General features: G+C 33.1%; 1 protein-coding gene across 1 annotated transcript; it reads left to right on the plus strand.

The window, feature by feature from the left end:
- The first annotated feature begins 446 nt into the window (after positions 1-446).
- On the plus strand, positions 447-16674 carry LOC134278077 (golgin subfamily A member 2-like). Its single transcript, XM_062760398.1, has 25 exons — positions 447-534; positions 1009-1152; positions 1476-1528; positions 1651-1714; positions 1952-1999; positions 2122-2202; positions 3499-3600; positions 4303-4396; positions 5329-5435; positions 5776-5834; positions 5985-6045; positions 6950-7123; positions 7230-7337; positions 7677-7764; positions 8216-8357; positions 9074-9266; positions 10887-11000; positions 11206-11349; positions 11766-11888; positions 12152-12296; positions 12490-12548; positions 14382-14484; positions 14703-14809; positions 15122-15317; positions 16012-16674. Exons 1-25 carry the CDS (start codon positions 487-489, stop codon positions 16320-16322), a joined length of 2868 nt encoding a protein of 955 aa, XP_062616382.1. The 5' UTR covers positions 447-486; the 3' UTR covers positions 16323-16674.
- Positions 16675-18892: the final 2218 nt, after the last annotated feature.

Consider the following 18892-nt stretch of genomic DNA (forward strand, 5'->3'; position numbering starts at 1 on the left):
AAATCAGAAGGTTTTCAAGTCATTGGGAATTATTAGGAAAGTTAAGCCTACAAGTTCTCTTAGAGATATCATCTTTAAACAACAGTGCTACACACAGACAGAATGATAAACACATAAAGATTTTAATATACCCCGTCATTTGCGTAAGCAAGAAAGGGGTGGGAGCGTGGGGGTAATCATTAGTTTACTTTATTTCCCCCTCGATTCTCCGTAGAATTTGAAACTGGTCTTCAAAATTTTGAGCACCAGTTTCGTGATACGTGTCAGTAATTCGATCATCATTATCCTATAGTTTAAACAATTATTAGTCTAATATTTTACTTTAGACATATATTTTATAAATGATATTAATATGAGACTTAAAGTACTTTTATGATACTAAGTTGGTCAACTAACAGAAAAAAAATCTGTGATATTTATTAACTTTCCCTATTACGAAACATTTTATGCACGAATTATCTTGTGTCTGACATTTTTGACGTCAACATGGACGGGAACTCAAAGAAAGAGAAGATAGCTGCTGCTAGAAAAAAGGTACTGCAACCGCTGAGGTCTTTTATGTTAAAATTAAACACTTAAGTTTGAATTATAAATGTTTTATGTAAACTATGCATTGTGGCTAACAGGAAAAAATAGTGTTACTGTATCAGTACTTTAACTAGCACTTTGTTGATATTTTGTGCTGGAGCTCTTTTCAGACCTTGATGATAATATTTAAGTATGAAAATGTCCCTTTTATAACTTAATGTTTATTTAAATCACTGACAAATATTTTTTCAGTTTAATTTAATGATTAATTTATTCTGACAAGAATATGCCATTATGATGTCTATCTGGTGTATTTTTCACACATGTCGGAATCATTGGTGTCGGATTACAGACTTTAGTCCCCATGACCCCAATAGGGACCTGTAGGTCCCTATTCCCCAAACACTACAAAAATACAGTTGTTCTTGCAGAATTGTACCGGGATAATATATAAGATTAACTGGTTGGTTTATTTTACAGTTAAAAAAATTCAAGCAGTCTTCCAGCAACAATTCAGCGAAGTCATCAACAGTCCAAAATAAAGACGTCAAGAAACAGAAAATACCAGAAGCCTCAGAGAGTGTGCAAAATGGTACTCCTCAGATGCAAGAACAACCCAAAGAGGTATACAGAAATAGTCATTTAGTACAAACATGGTATAAATGTACAGAAATAGCAAAGTTATATGGGTTCCCAGCAAAATTTTAACAGATCAATGAAAAAATTTAAGGTTATAGTGAACTCTGATTTAATGACTTAATAAGCATATACAATTAATTAGTTGTGTTCTGTAGAAGTTTTAAAAATGAAATTGTCTTCTATAATTATAATGAATGTTCATATTAGATATAAAAATTCAAATATCAAATAAGATAACATTAAAAAAATAATAAGTAGATATGCAACTTACATGTATTGATATAAAATATGACTGCTTCCTTTTGTAGGTGAAAGAGGAAACCAGTCATTCATTTCCCACAGAACTTGATGCAAAATTAAGGTAAATAAATAACTAATATAACCTACATAGTCTCTGTCAATAATATAATTTACCAGTAAAATGAATTATGTCGGCAGACTATAGTATAATAATACATGTAGTTCTGAATATTATCCTTACAGAACAACAGGATCTACTGAAAGTCTTCATCAGCTGTCCAGACAACTAAATGGCCTCATATCAGAAGTAGGTTGTAGTTTGGAATGTAGAGTTTGTAGTTCAGGTTCAGGAATCTGAAGTAAAGTATTATTAGCATTCCTAGCTATGAATTTTCAACAAGTGTTAATGTTGAAAATGCAATGTTTTATATTTGTCATAAAATGGATTTTTACTACTCAAAAATACATATTATGACATGATGAAGATATGTACCTCTAAGAAACATGAACGTCAGATATTCTATGAATTTTTATTATTTTTCAGCCACAGACTATGGAAGAGGAGGAAAATTCTGATGCAAATTATATGGAGGTAGAAACAATTTTTTTTTCTCAAAAAAAAAAAAATGTATATAGTTGTGAAATCAATTAAATAAAAATGAATATACATGTATATTTACTGCTATTCTAAAAAAATATTAACTTTTTTTTCAGACGAGGAACAAAGAATTGGCAAGTCAACTGCAGAAACAGATAGAAGAAAACCATAAACTACAAAAACAGGTCCATCAGGCAGTCAGTATCTTATTACGTTGTTTTATTCAGTTTGTACAGTTTAATATTTATTTGCTCAGAATCCTTTATTAATGAACTTCTTTTTCAATTGTCATTGAAACATTTGAGATGTCACAAAAGTTTCAACTGTTTTGGAAAATAAAACCAAGATTAAAAAAAAAACTTTTTGAAATTTTGTGATAAAACAAGGTAAATGTTCTTGTGATTGTCAGGGACCAACCTAGACCCAAAATTTAGGGAGACTTCACTTCTCCCTCAGAGAAATTTAGGGAGAAGTTTTGAAATTTAGGGAGACTTCTTGGCACGTGCGGCGCTCACTGATCATTAAAAATCTTTAAATTTTAAAAATGGAACTATTTCATTGTTAAAAACTTAAAACACATTTCAATATTTTTTTCTGTATTGACATCCTAGTAAAAATAATTATTTAAAAAAAGAGAAAAAGATCTGATTTTTTTTCCAATTATATTGTATATCTAGCAAAAGAAAAAAAAGAAAGAAAAACAACACAAAACAATGACTCTTTTTTCATTTCTTGCATAATATGCACAGTTAACTTTAAAATTCTATCTTTTAATTTTGAATTTTTAGGCTCATTGCATAGTCATAATTTTGTTACTATAGTATTTTTTCTTCAAAATTTTTTTTTCATTTTTTTTTTCCTGAAAAAAAGTTTTGATTGAACTCGGTATATCAGACGTGAAATTTCTTAAACGGTCAATAACTCCACAAATTAACAGTAAAATATGCCTGTATTCACAGCATGAATTAATTATTTGACAATAAAAAGATCTAAATCCTCTTCAACATCTTTGGCATGACATCGATAGCTGACCAGCTGTTTTGCGTCTGGTTATGCATAACTTGTAACAATTGGACTTTTTCATACCCGGAAGTGTAAAATCTAGAGGAGTTCCGACAGAGTATTCGATGATTTGGTCATTGGTAGCGAAACAGGTGCAAGTGTCCTGCTGTTTGGTTTATTTCAGCAGTAATAAAACAAGATTTATCAACTACTGACGATTCTACCATGTTTCTTAATAGATTTTTAATGATTTTTAATAAAGGGGTTGCAAATGTTAAGGCGACTTAAACTTCGCTTTCAAGATAAAGTATGGCGAAGTTTGGAACCCATAAGCGACTATTTCGCCTCAGTCGCCCCCTAGGTTGGTCCTTGGATTGTTTATTAATTTACCTTGCATTCCATACTTCACATATATTTGCTCACAGGTTTTCATAATGTGCTTGTGAAATTTTTATGTATGTTTTGCATGATTGTATCCTGTTTTATTCTAGAGAGAACATGCTCAGTCATTGCAATCTCAGCTGGACCAAGAAATGGAGAGTTCCACAGAAAAACAGAAAAAAGAAATAGGGCCACTCAGAGAACAACTACAGGTTAGTCCAAAATTTCTACCAGAGCAAAGCAGTATGTAGTCTAAAGGTGCACTATTTATTTTTTCACTTCAAACAGAAATAAGGGCCTGATTGCAACATTTCGGGAATTCAGATAGAAGTACAGAGAATAAGATCTAACTTAGGAGTATTTTAAAGTTTCGGTGTTAAGCATTACTGCATGAATTATCTTTTTTTAGGCGATTCAGTCTGATGTTCAGGTAGTGTATATATACTCCATCTTTTATTACCAGCCCTTCACTTCCCATTAGCACATTTTATTTTATGATTTATTTATTTATTTGCTTAAAATATCTATTGGTCACACAAAAACAGTATGTCAGGTTTTTTTTTTACATTATTTCTTATTTATATTTGATATATCAAGAAGTTTTGATACAAAGTTAAATATAAATAGAATTACAGGAACTGATGCTTATTAGTAATAGTCGATTGCTTTGAGAAGCCAGTGGTTCATCGATTGATGCATGTGGTTGCTTTAAGGGGATTGTACTTCAATATTACTGTTGAAATCTTCTTCTTTAGATTATGTTTTAAAAGTTCTAATAGTAATTTAATAGACAATATAAAAGGACATCTAGCAAAAAAATGTGTTCATGCAGTGCTGAATTTGGTGGAATATGTCTGATTTGGCAAATAATTGTTGCAGTATCATTTGTTACTATAGTAGTGATTATATTCCAGGTACACATACAAACTATAGGTATATTAGTGGCAGAGAAGACAGAACTGCAATCACAGCTGAGTCAGTCACAAAAGATAGCAGCACAGAGGCTTTGTAAGTCAGCAGTTGTTGATAGTAAATTTAGAACAAACTTTCACTTTCAACATGCAAAATGTGTGAATGGAATAAAGTTCAAGGTTTTTCTATCTATACATGAAACTGTGTTTGCATTTCAAAACTATGATTAAGAAAGTGAATATATATCTATAGATATTAGATATTTGTGATTGCTAAATAACTCTATTTATTATATGATTGAATAATTTCCATCTCTCTGATTGGCTGAGATCCAACTATGTTAGAAAAATACTACGTTGTATTGACCTGCACGTGACGTTCCGGGTCAATACAAGGATTTATTTCCTCTACATTGATCTAAAAATAGATTGGGAAATTCCAAATTGCTAGAAATTGTTTTGGAAATCTATTTAAACGACTATGAATTTTTTTCATGTGAACAAAACACAAGCGAATTTATATATTATATGTTAGGGTGAGGATGGTAAGAGGGGATGCAGGGACCCCCCTCCAGCACTTTTACTGAACAACAATTTTTTTTTTTTTACTTTTTGGCAGTCAGTTTTCCCTGATAATACTCCTTCCTTTCAAAATCTATCCTATAAAAAAGACAGACATAACATATTTTTTTCATGGCAACTAAAATTGATAAAAAAACAATTCAAATTGATACGATTGGTAAGGTTTATACACATTTTAATTCTGCTTCTCTCTTGTATTTGGCTAGGACTTAATAAAATGCAAACAAGTATAATGAGCTGTATCATTTTATCAGTGAATCATATAATAAAACACTTATTGCTGTTTTTTCGGTCAAATTACAATGATTTAGCCATCTTAAAAAGTACATATTCACCTCGCCCTTCGGGCTCGGTGAATATTGTACTCCTCAGATGGCTAAATCATTGTATTGACCTCAAAAAACAGCAATAACTGTATAATAGTGATGTATTATTGTTTACTTCTAGCTGAAATTGAGGACATCAGTTCTCGGTTGAAAACTTCCAGACAGAGAGTTGGTGACCTAGAAAGAAGTCTTGCCACAACCAACAACTCTGCACAGCAGTTTGAAAAAGTAAGCTTTTGTAACAAAAAATTATTTAATCAAAGATATGTCAGCATGACATCTTTTACCATTGATAAATTAAGGTTCATCGATACTCTGATAAGAGAGATAACTCTTAATGACATAAACGTCTATTATTCCTTTTTTATAGATTTGCCAAGTTGAAGTGTCTTTTTTGTCCAATTTTGCCCTGCAAGCTATGCTATAATTGTTTGTATTTCACTTATAAATTACATTTCTTTGGAAAATCATCAAGGTTCAAGCAACATTTTATATGAGTGAGCAGAGGGTTTATGAACCTTAATATATGTAAATGGTATTTTAAGTCAAGTTTGTTGTAATTTTGTAGAGCAGTAAAGAGTTTGCAAGAGAAGTTGACAGACTGAAGATGGATCTCAGGCAATCAAGGTATCACATTTTTTTCATATAATAAATATTATAGAATTAGAAACTGACAGTTCTTGCAAAATGATAGAAATGAATAAAAGAAGAAAACTGAAAATTAAATTTATTGAAGTTAATTGGAATTCTTATTATTTATTTTTGTGTGTTTTGTAGTAAAACCCAGGAGGATTTACATCAGCAGGTGGAAGAGCTGGGAGGAGAACTGCAGGGCAAGGTAATACATGTATTGTAAACTGGCAGGTATTATCATGTTCATTCCATATAGAGAGATACCTAGAGGATTGCTTTTTATTCTACATTTTATTTTTTTTTTAAGTTATTTTCACAAAATGATTAACATTACAGTAAAATGTGTTTATAGTGAAGTGCCAGGGATACACTTGCTTTGCTTTGTTATAAACATACATGTATTTCGTTATATCTCTTAAGTTATGGGGAATAAAATCCTTCGCTCTAAGGATCAGTTTATTTTAAGCATGTTTGTTATAGCAAGTTTCAATATTTACATTCAGTGTAATTTTCTTTATAAAATCCATTAGAAATCCATGATGTTCAAATCTCTATAACACACGCAAAACCTTGTCACCACGCGTTAGAATATAGAACTATATGCATTTTCAATACTCTAGAAACACCAAAATGTACATTGTTTTGACACAATTTAATAAAAAAAATTAACCCTGTTAAATTAACGTAAAAATACAAAAAATATGCATTTAAAATTAATTTGTCACTTTTTTCCTCGCAATCTTCCGTTTTTGTTATTTAACTTTGCAACGTCACAAATGGCTCTTACGGCTATAAAGCACACCAGTTTTGAAGGGTGCTAAATTCACATTAAAGATTACCGAAATAAATAATTATGAAAAGGAAAAATTAGAGAATGTAAATATAAGCATTGAATTCATATTTTGGGATGTCTTCGGTCCTATAACACACCTAGCCGTGCTGACAAATTACTATACTGTGCTAACGCGCGGTATTCAATTTGTCGGCATGGCCAGGTGTGTTATAGGACCGAAGACATCCCAAAATATGAATTTAATGCTTAAAGGAATGAATGTATATTTATTCATTTCCACCAAAAAAATTAAATAAATTCTCCAAATTAACTTCAGAAAATGGAATGTAGTCAGCTAGAGGAGACCGTCGGAGACCTGAGGTCAAAGGTGGAGATGGCGGAGCTGTATGTCCAACAGTCCTCTGGTCAGGGAGATAACAAGGAGCAGACACTACAGGCCATGGAGCAGCAGCGGTGGGAAACTGAGGCCCTCAGGGCAGAGCTCGCAGAGGTCTGTCTTAGAAAATGTTTTTATCCACTCATGTGAAATATGTTGCTTTTTTTTTTTCGTAAGTCCAGGATATTGGTAATATTGTATTTTTATTGAACTGTTGTAGGTTCAGGAAACCCATAACAGACTAGTATCAGAAAAGGAGGAGAGTATGAGGCATTATCAGTCAGTTATAGATCAGTTACAACACCATAACGCCCAGCTTACTAGTCAGGTAATGTCACTTCTCTATCAGTCAGTTATAGATCAGCTGAATACAACACCATAACTCCCAGCTCTCTATCAGTCAGTTATAGATCAGTTTAATACAACACATAACTCCCAGCTCACTAGTCAGGTAATGTCATGTTAGTTACAACACCATAACTCCCAACTGACTAGTCAGGTAGTCTCATTTCTCTATCACTTACAAATCAGTTACAGCACTATAACTCCCAGCTCACTAGTCAGGTTATGTCAGTTTTCTGAGATAGAAAGATTTATGAACTTTGAATCACAGGTACTTGAAGACAGGACTTAAAAGTCTTTTAAAATTGTTTGTTTCATTTGACAGATCACCTCATTAACAAAAGAAAGAGAGAAGTTGGTCACCAGGGAACATGATTTAGAAGTAGCAGTTCTAGAGCTGCAGGAAAAACTACGTAAGAATAGGCAAAACTTATTACGAATATCTAAAATTTATTTATTCTTCAACTGAATATGTCCATTCTCTTCCTAATTTTTTGTTGGCATTATCATAGAATTTCAAATATAGAACACTGGGCAAGATCTTGGTAAAATCAGTTTATTTGATTATGCATATGGATTGCTACAAATAGGACCAAGACTCTTGTCAACCTCTCAGAGAGTGATTGGCTAGATTGGACAATCTAAGATGAACCCAGACAGGATTTGAGGTCCTCTTTAGCGTAATCTAAGGACTGAATTTTGATCAGGTGGATATGTTCTAGAAATTTCAAGGCCAACATGAGAATTCTTGTAGCAATCCGGGATTCAGTTCCATTGTGTTGGCATCAACCGTAATCTTTCATGCATATTAATTTTTAGAAATAAGTCTTTACATGTATTAACAATTAAATATCTCTGCTACAGAGAACCTAGACACTGAGCAGACCAGTCAGCTGAATGACAGTGCCAGACAGAGCCAAGAGAAGATCAATCAGCTGATGTCTGCTGAGGCCGACCTTAAACACCAGCTAGAGGCCCAAGTACGGGACAATGCCAACCTCAGCAGGTAAACATCTCACAACTTTACATGCCTTCAGGAAATAAACAGCTTTTTGGATACTGTAAAAACAGAAATTTTTAGCCATGATTCAATTATGGCATTGTTAGCAAGGGAGTTGAGATAGTTAATATTAAATATTGCTATAACACTCATAAGATCACTAAAATTACTTTTTGCTAAAATTAGATATTGATTTTTAACCACAAATCCTTAAATTTGCATTTTGCTAAAAATTCCAGATATATAGTGTGTTTGTATTAAAGTAGTCAAAAAAAATAAACACTAAATCTGTCATTATTTGACAAAAAAAATGTTTATGGCAGGTATACTGATGAAGGCATACAAACAGCAACATTTTATTCTATCAAGTCTGTTAGAAATTCTTTATAAATATTGTACATGAACACAATGTAGCTGTAAGAAAAGGAAATGTCATTGAAGTATTGTCAATCACTTTTTATTCTCGAAAACTTTATTTTAGCATAATTACGTGAGACAGAGTGCTCACAAAAATATCATTCTCGCTTATATTGGTATTCTTATAGGATGTATAGAACAGAACCACAATTTGTGAAAATGTTGTCTCACTAATGCAAAGTAAATCACTTTCAAGTGAAAATAAGGTGTCACATAAATTAAGTGATTTACAGTATTTTAAAACTATTCATTGAATAAACTCCTCTGCTGAACAAAATTTAATTTAAAACTTGATTTTGTTTCAGGCTGTTGGAAGAAAAGAAGGAGAGGATCTCAGATTTAGAGGGAAGTCTGTCTCAACTGAAGAAGGAAGCAGAGGACATGAGTCAGCTGTTGGAGGGGGTACAGAACGATAAGACAGCCCTCAGTCGGGCTCTCACACAGAACAAGGACCTCAAACAACAACTACTGGAACTACAGAACGGATTCGTCAAAATGGTTAGCAAATCTTACAAAGTCATTTAATGACAATAATTTTTTTTATAGCAAGGTCAGTGAAGTGAATGGGAGGGAGGGTGTTACAGTTTAGAATTGGGTTTGTAGTTTAGAAAATATACAGAGAAAGAAGAATTTGAATACCATTTTAGTAAATGTATATGAGATACATGCATCAGATTCTTACAAAGTATGTGGCTACTATTAGTTACACAGTCAGTTGGGGACCTAATATAGAGTCGTACAGGGTGTGAAATGGAAATCCATATTGGGCAAGGCGAAGCCGAGTCCCAATACAGATTTCCATTTCACACCCTGTATGACTCCGTATAGGTCCTTAACTGACTGTGTTATGAATTTATCCTGGTGAAGACCTTTTTAAATATTAAAAAAGCTTAAAAGATTAAAAAATCAGTAATCTACAAAATTGTCTGAAGCCGGATAAATAAAATACAAATTTGGTACTATATTTAAAGATATATATGCCGTATTAGTGTTTTATTGCTAAAGAAATAAATATATGTGGTGTCTCATCAAGTAACATAAGTTATGTAATTTCTGCAATTAAGACAATTCCACTCCATCACTTTTAAAAGTTATGAAATATTATTTTGTAAAAATTATTTTCTCTCCGAATTGGATATTAAACCGCCTCTTATTGAAATATTCATGAACACGTGGTCTCGCATGCTCACAGCAAACAATGGTCCAATCTCGTGAATGAGCCGAAAAGCATGATGGTCTACTACGTTTTCACTACAAACACGTGGCTGGAAAGCCAATTTACATTTTTTAAAAACCTGTTTTAGAAAAATAGGAAGAATAGTTACTAATTGAGAATTCCCATGCTCACATTAACAAACAAATGTAATTTTTCTTGTTAGCATACTGTATGTTTCGAAGTTGTACACATTGTAAACATTGTCAATACGTGAGCACACCTCAGAGTTAGTTGCTTTTTGTACCGAGGAATATATATAGTCACGTAAAATTGTCTTTTCACTGTCAGTAGAGCACGTGGAAATTGTAAACAAACGGAACTGTACAATAGAGAGGGGAAAACTCTTATTTTTATCATTGTTCATTTGTATGCAAATGTTAGCATGGGATTAGTAGATAATAATGTACTTAATGCATTAAGCGTGTAAATGCTTGGGAAATGCACCACGTCTTTCTGAGAGCGATTTAAAAAACTAGCCTGTTCGAAAAACACATGTAGTATTTATGTACGGAGTAGTAACCCATAAATGCATTAAATACAACTCATTGAGCTGATTGGTCGATTTGTCAGTCTTGTTGGTTCCTCGCTGAACAGACGTCACAAAAAATAGTTTCCTCGACCTGATGATTCTCGTGATGCTTTTCCCGCGCACATGCGCAGATCCAACATAAACGTCAGTCCTTTATAAATATGCATGAGAATATTGTGTTCTTTTCCCTACCAGTACTTTGTTAATACCGAATAATATTTCGTCGAATTTGCGAGAATGCTTCATTTTTGATAGCTTATCATACTTCAGAAATTTTTGTTTGGTTTTAGCTGTGCAAAAATACTGTTTAACACGGCATACATATCTTTAACAAAAAATTTGGCAAAGTAAATGTTCCTGTTTCTCTATACAGAGTAATGACAACATGGAACTGATGACCAAGGTGCAGTCAGAGCAGCATAACTCCAGAGAACTGCTGTGTCGCCTGAGTCAACAGGATGAGGAAATCAAACAGCTTAAAGAAACAGTAAGTCTGCCTAGCATTGAATTGATTCAGTTTTATGGTAAAACAGTGTTGAATTTTTAATGAGGAGAGACTCTGGAGCCAATAATTTAGTCAGATAAAAATTATTTGGTAAAAAGAGTACACTGTTTATCCTCATATGTGATAGAAAATTATGTAAAGAAGTAAAAATGTTTTCAAATTTAGATATTTTATAATTATTTTTCAGATATCCAATAGAGAGAATTCTGTGATGGAGACCCAGAGTGTTGAGAGCACAGTCAAAGATGATCATCTCCAGGACAGACTGAGACATTACGAAGCTCAGGCTCAACTCGTGGAAACACTGCAAAGAGAACTCCATAATTCACAGGTAGGGGAATGATGAAGATCATAGTCAGGAATATATTTAATAAGTATGACAAATCCAGCTTTATATTGTGAAAGTTGTGGATAAAGTCCTTGATTTGCATGTAAGTTAATGTTGAATATCATTTGTATAAATGTAAATTATGGCACCTTCAATGTCACTTTAATAGAACACCACATATCATGCCATAAAAAACAGCCATAATAAGATACAAGTTCTATAACTGGCTCAGAACAAAGAAACAAGATATATTTCTTTACATGTTACAATGAAAACATAGGGTGGGGAATTATTAATTTTATTTGATCTTTATGATGATTTTAAAAAATTGTTTACAAGCAGGTGGATTTCTTATAAATCTTTTAAAATATTGCCTTGTAAAACATATGGAAGCATTATAAAATATGATTGGTTTTTAGGATATGATTGATGCATTAACAACACAAAACAGTGAATTAAGGACCATGTTGATCAAATCGTCAGAGAGAGATGACAAGGATGAGTCAGCACCGATGGAGGTGGATAACGACAGAGAGGAACTGGTATGTTAGACATGTAGCTTGTTTATATTATCTAGATTTATAGACAGCAGTTTTTAATTTCTTTGATCACTTTATAAAGTTTTCTTCAGTAATCTGATAACTGTTGATAGAGCTTTCATATTTCACTTGTGCATCCCTTGTGACACCTTTGGATACACACTGACCTCTTGACCTTGGAGTTCAACCTACATTTGCAAACACATTTTTCACCTTATGTGTGGTTTAAAAATCATACTGACCCAATCTTTTTCTCCCTCACTCAGATTGCCTCTCTACAAAAGTCTGTCAAACATTTGGAGGTGGAGCGAGAGCAACTGTACCAGAACTTGAAGGACCAGAGGGAGTTATCAGACAAACTCAGTGTTAACCTGGCTGACATGCAGGAGGAACTCATTAAACAGTCCAACGGTAAATAATAGGGAGGTTTTATTAATCCCAACACAGAATACCAAGCTCAATTTGAAGAGTTCCAAGTCTGTATTTAGATAAACTTTGATATTTATCTTCAGCAATTGTGATATGATTTTAAAAAACCAAACTGGACCATTAACTAGTTAACCTTTGTTTATTAGCCAGTTAGATATGTTTATGAATATTTCAGGGACAGCTGTAAGTTCTTTGGAGTACACCAAACTGGAAAATGCCCTAGAACTGATACAGGTATGTGAGTGAGAAAAGTTTGGTGTTAAAAATATTTTATTTGTTAGCTACTGAAGGATGGGAGATTTCATTCCTGGTGGGTTTTCAAAGAAGAGAGAAAACAGTGTTGTCTTGGGGAGGAAAAAAATCACTTATTGTTTTGTTAAAAAGATAATGTTAACATGATAACTAGTCGTCCTTTGGGAAATGAAAAACTGATTTGTTAAATACAGTTGTAAATGTTGATCTGTGATGTGGCATTCTGATAACACCACTTCTTGCTTAATCTGTAGGCCTTTCAACTAATTTTTCAAGTTGCACATATAGTAAAAAACATTTTATTGATGGATTTATAGGTACATGAAATTATCAAAAAAAGATAATAACTTATGCATACATTTAATTAAATCATTAAAAAGTTTAATTATTTATAATTGAATTGTACGATGTTGTGTTTTAAGGTAACTCAGTTGTGAAAAATGACCAACTAAGTGCCGATTTATGAGTTATCATTTATAGGAATGACATATAGGCTACTTCAGCATTTGTATTTTTATGTACACAAAAGGGTTCCTTACATTGTTTTGTACACAAAAGCGTTGACCAGAAGAAGGAGAATGTCTTCACTCTACCTGAAATAACACGGTCATATGGATGGGGAACAGACTATATTAGATATTTTTAACTCTCTTTGACGATTGTTATGAGGAAGAAAATATAATGACATGTTTTTTTGTGTGCACTTTTGCGTTTCCTATATAAATATATATATTTTTACAAGTAAATGTAACAATTAATTATCTTATTTATGTTACCTAGCACGAAGAAGAATGACCGAGTATAAACATTTAATCAAGTTAGAACTAAGAAGGAGGGTAGATTTCACTATTTATTTTAATTAAAAATTTTACTTATATCTAATTAAACGGTGTCTGCAATTATATAATAAATAAGTTTAAAGTGGCACAGTGATGCACAAAAGGGAAAATTGACAAATGTAGAATTTTCGCATGACCTCTGTAAATTTTGTTCAATTCCTTTAAGTATTAGGTTTCAGAAAATTACAGGTTTCAGAGCCTAAAAATTAAATTTTTTATGGGGAAAAATAAAAGTAAAAATAATTTCTGTCTGCCCCAGAACGAAAATATTGCTAAATACCCTGGTACTTCTTCCTCCCTATTGTACGCGTGCGCAGAAAAGTGTTGAATAAGTTTCCATAGTTACCATGGTCTCAGGTATCCACGAATGAATATAAGTAGACCAAAAAATTTGATGTAATCTTTTTAAAAAGTTGTTGGAACATATTTCTCACCTTTGCATGCTCCAGTTGAATTTTGTTTACAAGTTTGAGTTAAAAATAAGAGTAGCGTGACCTTGACATATACGAAACAACGAAACGGTAGATACAGCCTTTGTTTTTCCGGCACTTACATTGTGCAGTCAATTCTTGCAGTTTAATTGTCATATCTTCGCTATTACTCATAATTTTCGTAAGTCTTTCTCTGTATGCTACAGATATCTTAAAATTAAGATATGATTTTGACTCACTGTGCCGCTTTAACATTAGTGCTAAATTTTAAAACTACTGGATTCTATTGACAGCAAAGAAACACTTGGGAAATGCTACAAACTGACTTGCGTATAAACAGTTAGATACCTCGGACCTGCTCTAAACAAGTTTCAGCAACGAGTTATCGTTCATAACAGCAAACCCTAGCAGCAGTTGAAAGGCCTATAATCTGTGGTGTTGGAAATGAGTTTTCATTGAAAAAAAACTGATGATAGCTTTATCCAAGAAATGTTTGAAACAGATTTAGAACAGGCATGCTTAAAAAAAAGTCTTTGAATATACAGGAGAAGTACAATAAAGTGATGCGGGACAAGGCCGACCTGAGTGATAGAAATGACGAGCTGGAACACACTGTGTTACAACTAGAGGGAGAGTCGGATACTATAGGTAACTGTCAATATTTGGTTTCAAGATTGACATGCATTCTTTATGTGAAGTCCTTCTTATAGATGCTGGTGTATAACTAGAGCAAGGTTCTACAACAAATAATTCATGGTCATGCTTTTTGTATGGGTAAAGAGAGAGAGAAGAGTGAGAGTTATCGTCCATGTAATGTAATTTTGAATGCTACATTTAAAGTGTTATTGAATATTTTTTTTCTTCAGGAGAGTACATTTCTCTTTATCACCACCAGCGAGCTTTACTACAACAGAGAGATGCCCAGAAAAATGAATACATATCTCACCTAGCCAGAGATAGGGAAGAGATCCAGGTAATCTATGTATTACATGTCTATCTGGAACATTATTCTACTAGTCTCAGTCCACGTCAGGGATGATTAAAATACCTGTTTAGTTGAAGGTCAAGATTTACAGATATGTATCTCTTGCAAACACATTCACATAGGTGTGCCATCAAGAGATGTAAGCAATTAAATTCAGTGAATGTAATTTGGTGTGTGCATTTTTCATCCATCAACATTTATAATTCTTTAATAGCAGGGACTTCATTTCACCAAAACAGACAATAATGATTTTTATTAATAAAAACAATGGATATATAAGAGTATTTTTCTTAATTTTAGGGTAAGCTGAGTGAGCTACAAGTGTTGGTGATGCAACTCCTGGGTGAGAAGAACATGTTGAACCATTATCATGAACAGTCTCTGACAGGAGGGAATCATTATCATGAGCCGGCCCTGACTGCAAGTAACCTCCGACAGTTAGAGGAACAACAGTTTCAGCAGTATCCCACAAATGGGATGACCAATGGCCAGACAGGTAAGTTCGAATGTCTCTGTATATTTAGGTGATATAGTCTCAGGCATGAATTGGAAAATTTTTGTTTCATGTCTTATTTTGTCACAATTTCTAATTTAATCAAATCCATCCTTTAACTACAGTGTAGAAAAACATCCCCACATTCAGATAATTTTTCCTTGTAATATTATGTAAAGCCAATTTTTATTGTTAATAAGCAAGGATTATATTGACTATAAATAAATTCCTGGTACAGTGTATGGCAAAAAGAACCCAAAACTTACCTTGTCTTTTACATTGATATGTGATGCAGTTTTAATGGCCTGCTTTATATAGAAAGTTTGTAATGTGTAGCAGCCTGATGTTCATTTACAAAGAGAAAAAATGTTCTCTGAGATACATATATGTACAAATTATTTGTAAATAATTTAATTTAAGTTGTAACACTTCATTTGATTGGTTTAACGGTTTTATCCATTTTGTATAACATAACTTGCCTACGTCACAATAAGTTACGTCAAAAAACGTATTATTACTCCGCTTGACGTTAATTTTAAAATAACACTCAATTTTAAACCTTTTTTCCGGAAGAAATGTCTTATTGTCTACCCTAAAATTAAATTATAAGGAATAAAGAATAACAAAACATTCACTGATAAACCGTCGCGGTTTATACAAATTATGTGTAATTAATGGTATATTCTTTATATTACAGACTGGCCTGATTACACGAGCTCGGAGTCCGAGGGAGAGAGTGAGGTGGAGGCGGTGGTAGGGAACCACCACCCAGAAACTGACCCCGAGTCCAGACTCCAACCCAGCATTCCAGAACCGGAGGTCCACCACCATCACCACCATCATCCCGTGGAGGAATCGCCAACTAAAGACAATCAAACTGCAAACAAAATCCTCCATCTTCTCTCAGAAATCGGACATTCCAATCTTATTGACCATACTATGGAAGATCATATAGACCATAACTTCTTACCTTGTAAATACTGCAAAGGCCAGGTTTATATAGTATGAGAGAAAAGTAGACCTGCTAGGGCATAACCATTTGTTTTATATATGCACCATCGAACATGTGCAATAAGGTCTTTCATTGATGTACAAAATAGTGCATGTGTTAATTAATTTAATATTAGGTCCTTTCTGAAAGATTGTGATATTAAGTGCATTTTTTTCCCTGTCAGTATTTCTGCAAAATGTAATGCACAGTTTTGTGAGCATCCATGTACATGTAAAAGGTGGAAAGTGCATGTGGGAAAATCCATGTTATACTTAGATTCTGTAAACATTATCTGACCATCTGTAACTGGTCAAGCCATACTCAGGATTTTATCCAACGTGATATGTGAATGTCGTATTAATTTGTGGGGTGGGGGGGGGGGGGGTACAGAGATGTTTGATACATGGTGATGGAGCATAGTAAACTGAGTGATCTACAGTTATTATATATGAGTTCAGAATACTTCACTTCAGACCAGAATATACATTGTACGTCTATGATTTCGCTACAATTTTCCATTTTGATTTGGAATAAATCTACAGAAAGGCCAATTTGGGGTCTTTAAATTTTGGCACATATATTTCTTTGTAACTAATTAACTAAGTATAACCAAGTAGTGTAACAATACATTGAGAAAGTGAAACATGTATGTACAGACATGGTGAATTTAGTTAGAAAACATTCCATCAGAAATCTAAGACTTATTTCCAGCTTCCTTCTTCATATTAAGTGAAGATAGGTGGGGCTAGTGAAACTATGGCTAAAATTATATTATTGGCAAACCTGCTTCTTTCAAAATTTCAACTTTCTACAGCAATTTATTTTACTGCACATCATAGGAAAGAAGATCTGTTCAGAAAAGTATTGAGAAAAATTATAGATTTCAAGAACTCTTCATATTTGTTGTTCATTGTATTATTTTCTCCTCTGTTTTGCTTTAATCTTTATTTACATATTTATTTATTAATGTACTGTATATTAAATTGGTTAAAACCAACATTTATTTTTAAATGGAATGTACAGGTACTGGACAAGATATTTTTATCAACAAATATCAACAAAATATTAAATTATGAAAACAAGACTTTTTTAGTCCTTATTTTGTTATGTTAATAGTACAGTTTTGTATTTACAGTCCTTCTTAGAGTCTTCAGTGGTAATTCAAAACAAGAGATGAAAGGGCTCTGTATTGCTCTTCATATAAACAACAACAAAGACACTTTGACCTTTATTTCATAGGCATTGAAAGAATAAGGGGGGGGGGGGGGGGCTAAACCAACAAAAAATAATTGGTGGGTTATTATTCTGAGGATGAAAGGCAAATCAACTGATGGCTGATGGGGTTTAATAATTCTAGGTATACTTGTCTCTAACTAAAAAGAATAAGAAGTTCAAGGTCCAATAACTTTCTAGATTTGCTGATGATGTGTCATTGTGTGTATGTATATGTTATAATAAATTAAAAAGTTTCAAAATGTTAAGACATAAAAAGTGCAGGTCACAGAAACCATATATCAAGGTCAACATATTACACAATGCCACAAAAAGCATTAACTGTGTTTGCTGGATCCATTTATGGGTATGTTGGGGGAGGTGGGAGTGAATTGGACAATTTAGAATCTTCACTACCCAAGGAGGCTTCCACTCAAGTTGCAGCTTTTCTGGCCCATTGGTTCATCATAAGATTTTTAAGGATTTTTCCTGTATTTCAATGTAAAACTTGGATCCCGTATTGTGGCCTTGCCCTATCCCAGGGAGTCATGATTTGAACAATTTAGAATTTACACAACCCCAGGATGCAGGATGCTTACACTTACTTTCATCTTTTCTGGCCCTGAGGTTCTTGAGAGGAGAATTTGTTAATGACCCCACCCTATTTATGTCTTGTCTTGATTATCTCCCCTTGTACTGGTGCTTCATTTTAACAATTCTAACAATTTAAACTCAACTTTATTTAAGGATGTTTTATACCAAGTTTGGTTAAACTTTTCTTTATCCAAACTTCTGACAATCACCATATCAGCAAAACTCTCATGTTGATAGTTGCAGAAGGGGATGTCTTAAAAACATTGCCAGAAATATTATAATCCTTTATTTCTAAAGAAATGGGTGCATCATTATGTAGCAATCGACATTTGATATGACCAACAAGTTCCATTCAAATAAAAAAATTTTACCACCTATATGTGTAATATTTCAATTATTCACACGGACCCATATACAGATTCAAAGATTTTAGAGTGAAAAGTCATAGACATTGTTACTTCCTTTTTTTTTTCACAACCAAATGCCACTAAGTGTACTGACAAGGTCAGTCAGCTTTTACTATGACCTCGGTTTATATGGTTTCATCTGAAGGACCAGTCTCAAACCCCCACTGTACACCTGTAACGTAAGGAACAACTCCTTATTCTCAACTATTTTGAAACATTTAACAACTGCACCATGCAGGCAACTCTTAGCGTTTGAAATAATGAACTAGAATATTTCGAAAATGAATAGCCCTAAAATTCAAAAAATAGGTCAAAGCCATAGCTCAGCTGATTCTCAATTTTGGTCAATTTACAGAGGAAAAATCTTAACAAAA

The sequence above is a fragment of the Saccostrea cucullata genome, unplaced genomic scaffold, assembly GCF_032062105.1.
Source record: "Saccostrea cucullata isolate Sc308-1 unplaced genomic scaffold, CSIRO_AGI_Scuc_v1 ctg653, whole genome shotgun sequence".
NCBI lineage: Eukaryota > Metazoa > Mollusca > Bivalvia > Ostreida > Ostreidae > Saccostrea > Saccostrea cuccullata.

Coding starts and splice junctions, on each gene's coding strand:
- LOC134278077 (XM_062760398.1), top strand. CDS start 487: ATGGACGGGAACTCAAAGAAAGAGAAGATAGCTGCTGCTAGAAAAAAG. Junction 4,397..5,328: donor GATAGCAGCACAGAGGCTTT/GTAAGTCAGCAG, acceptor GTTTACTTCTAG/CTGAAATTGAGGACATCAGT. Junction 9,267..10,886: donor AGAACGGATTCGTCAAAATG/GTTAGCAAATCT, acceptor TTCTCTATACAG/AGTAATGACAACATGGAACT.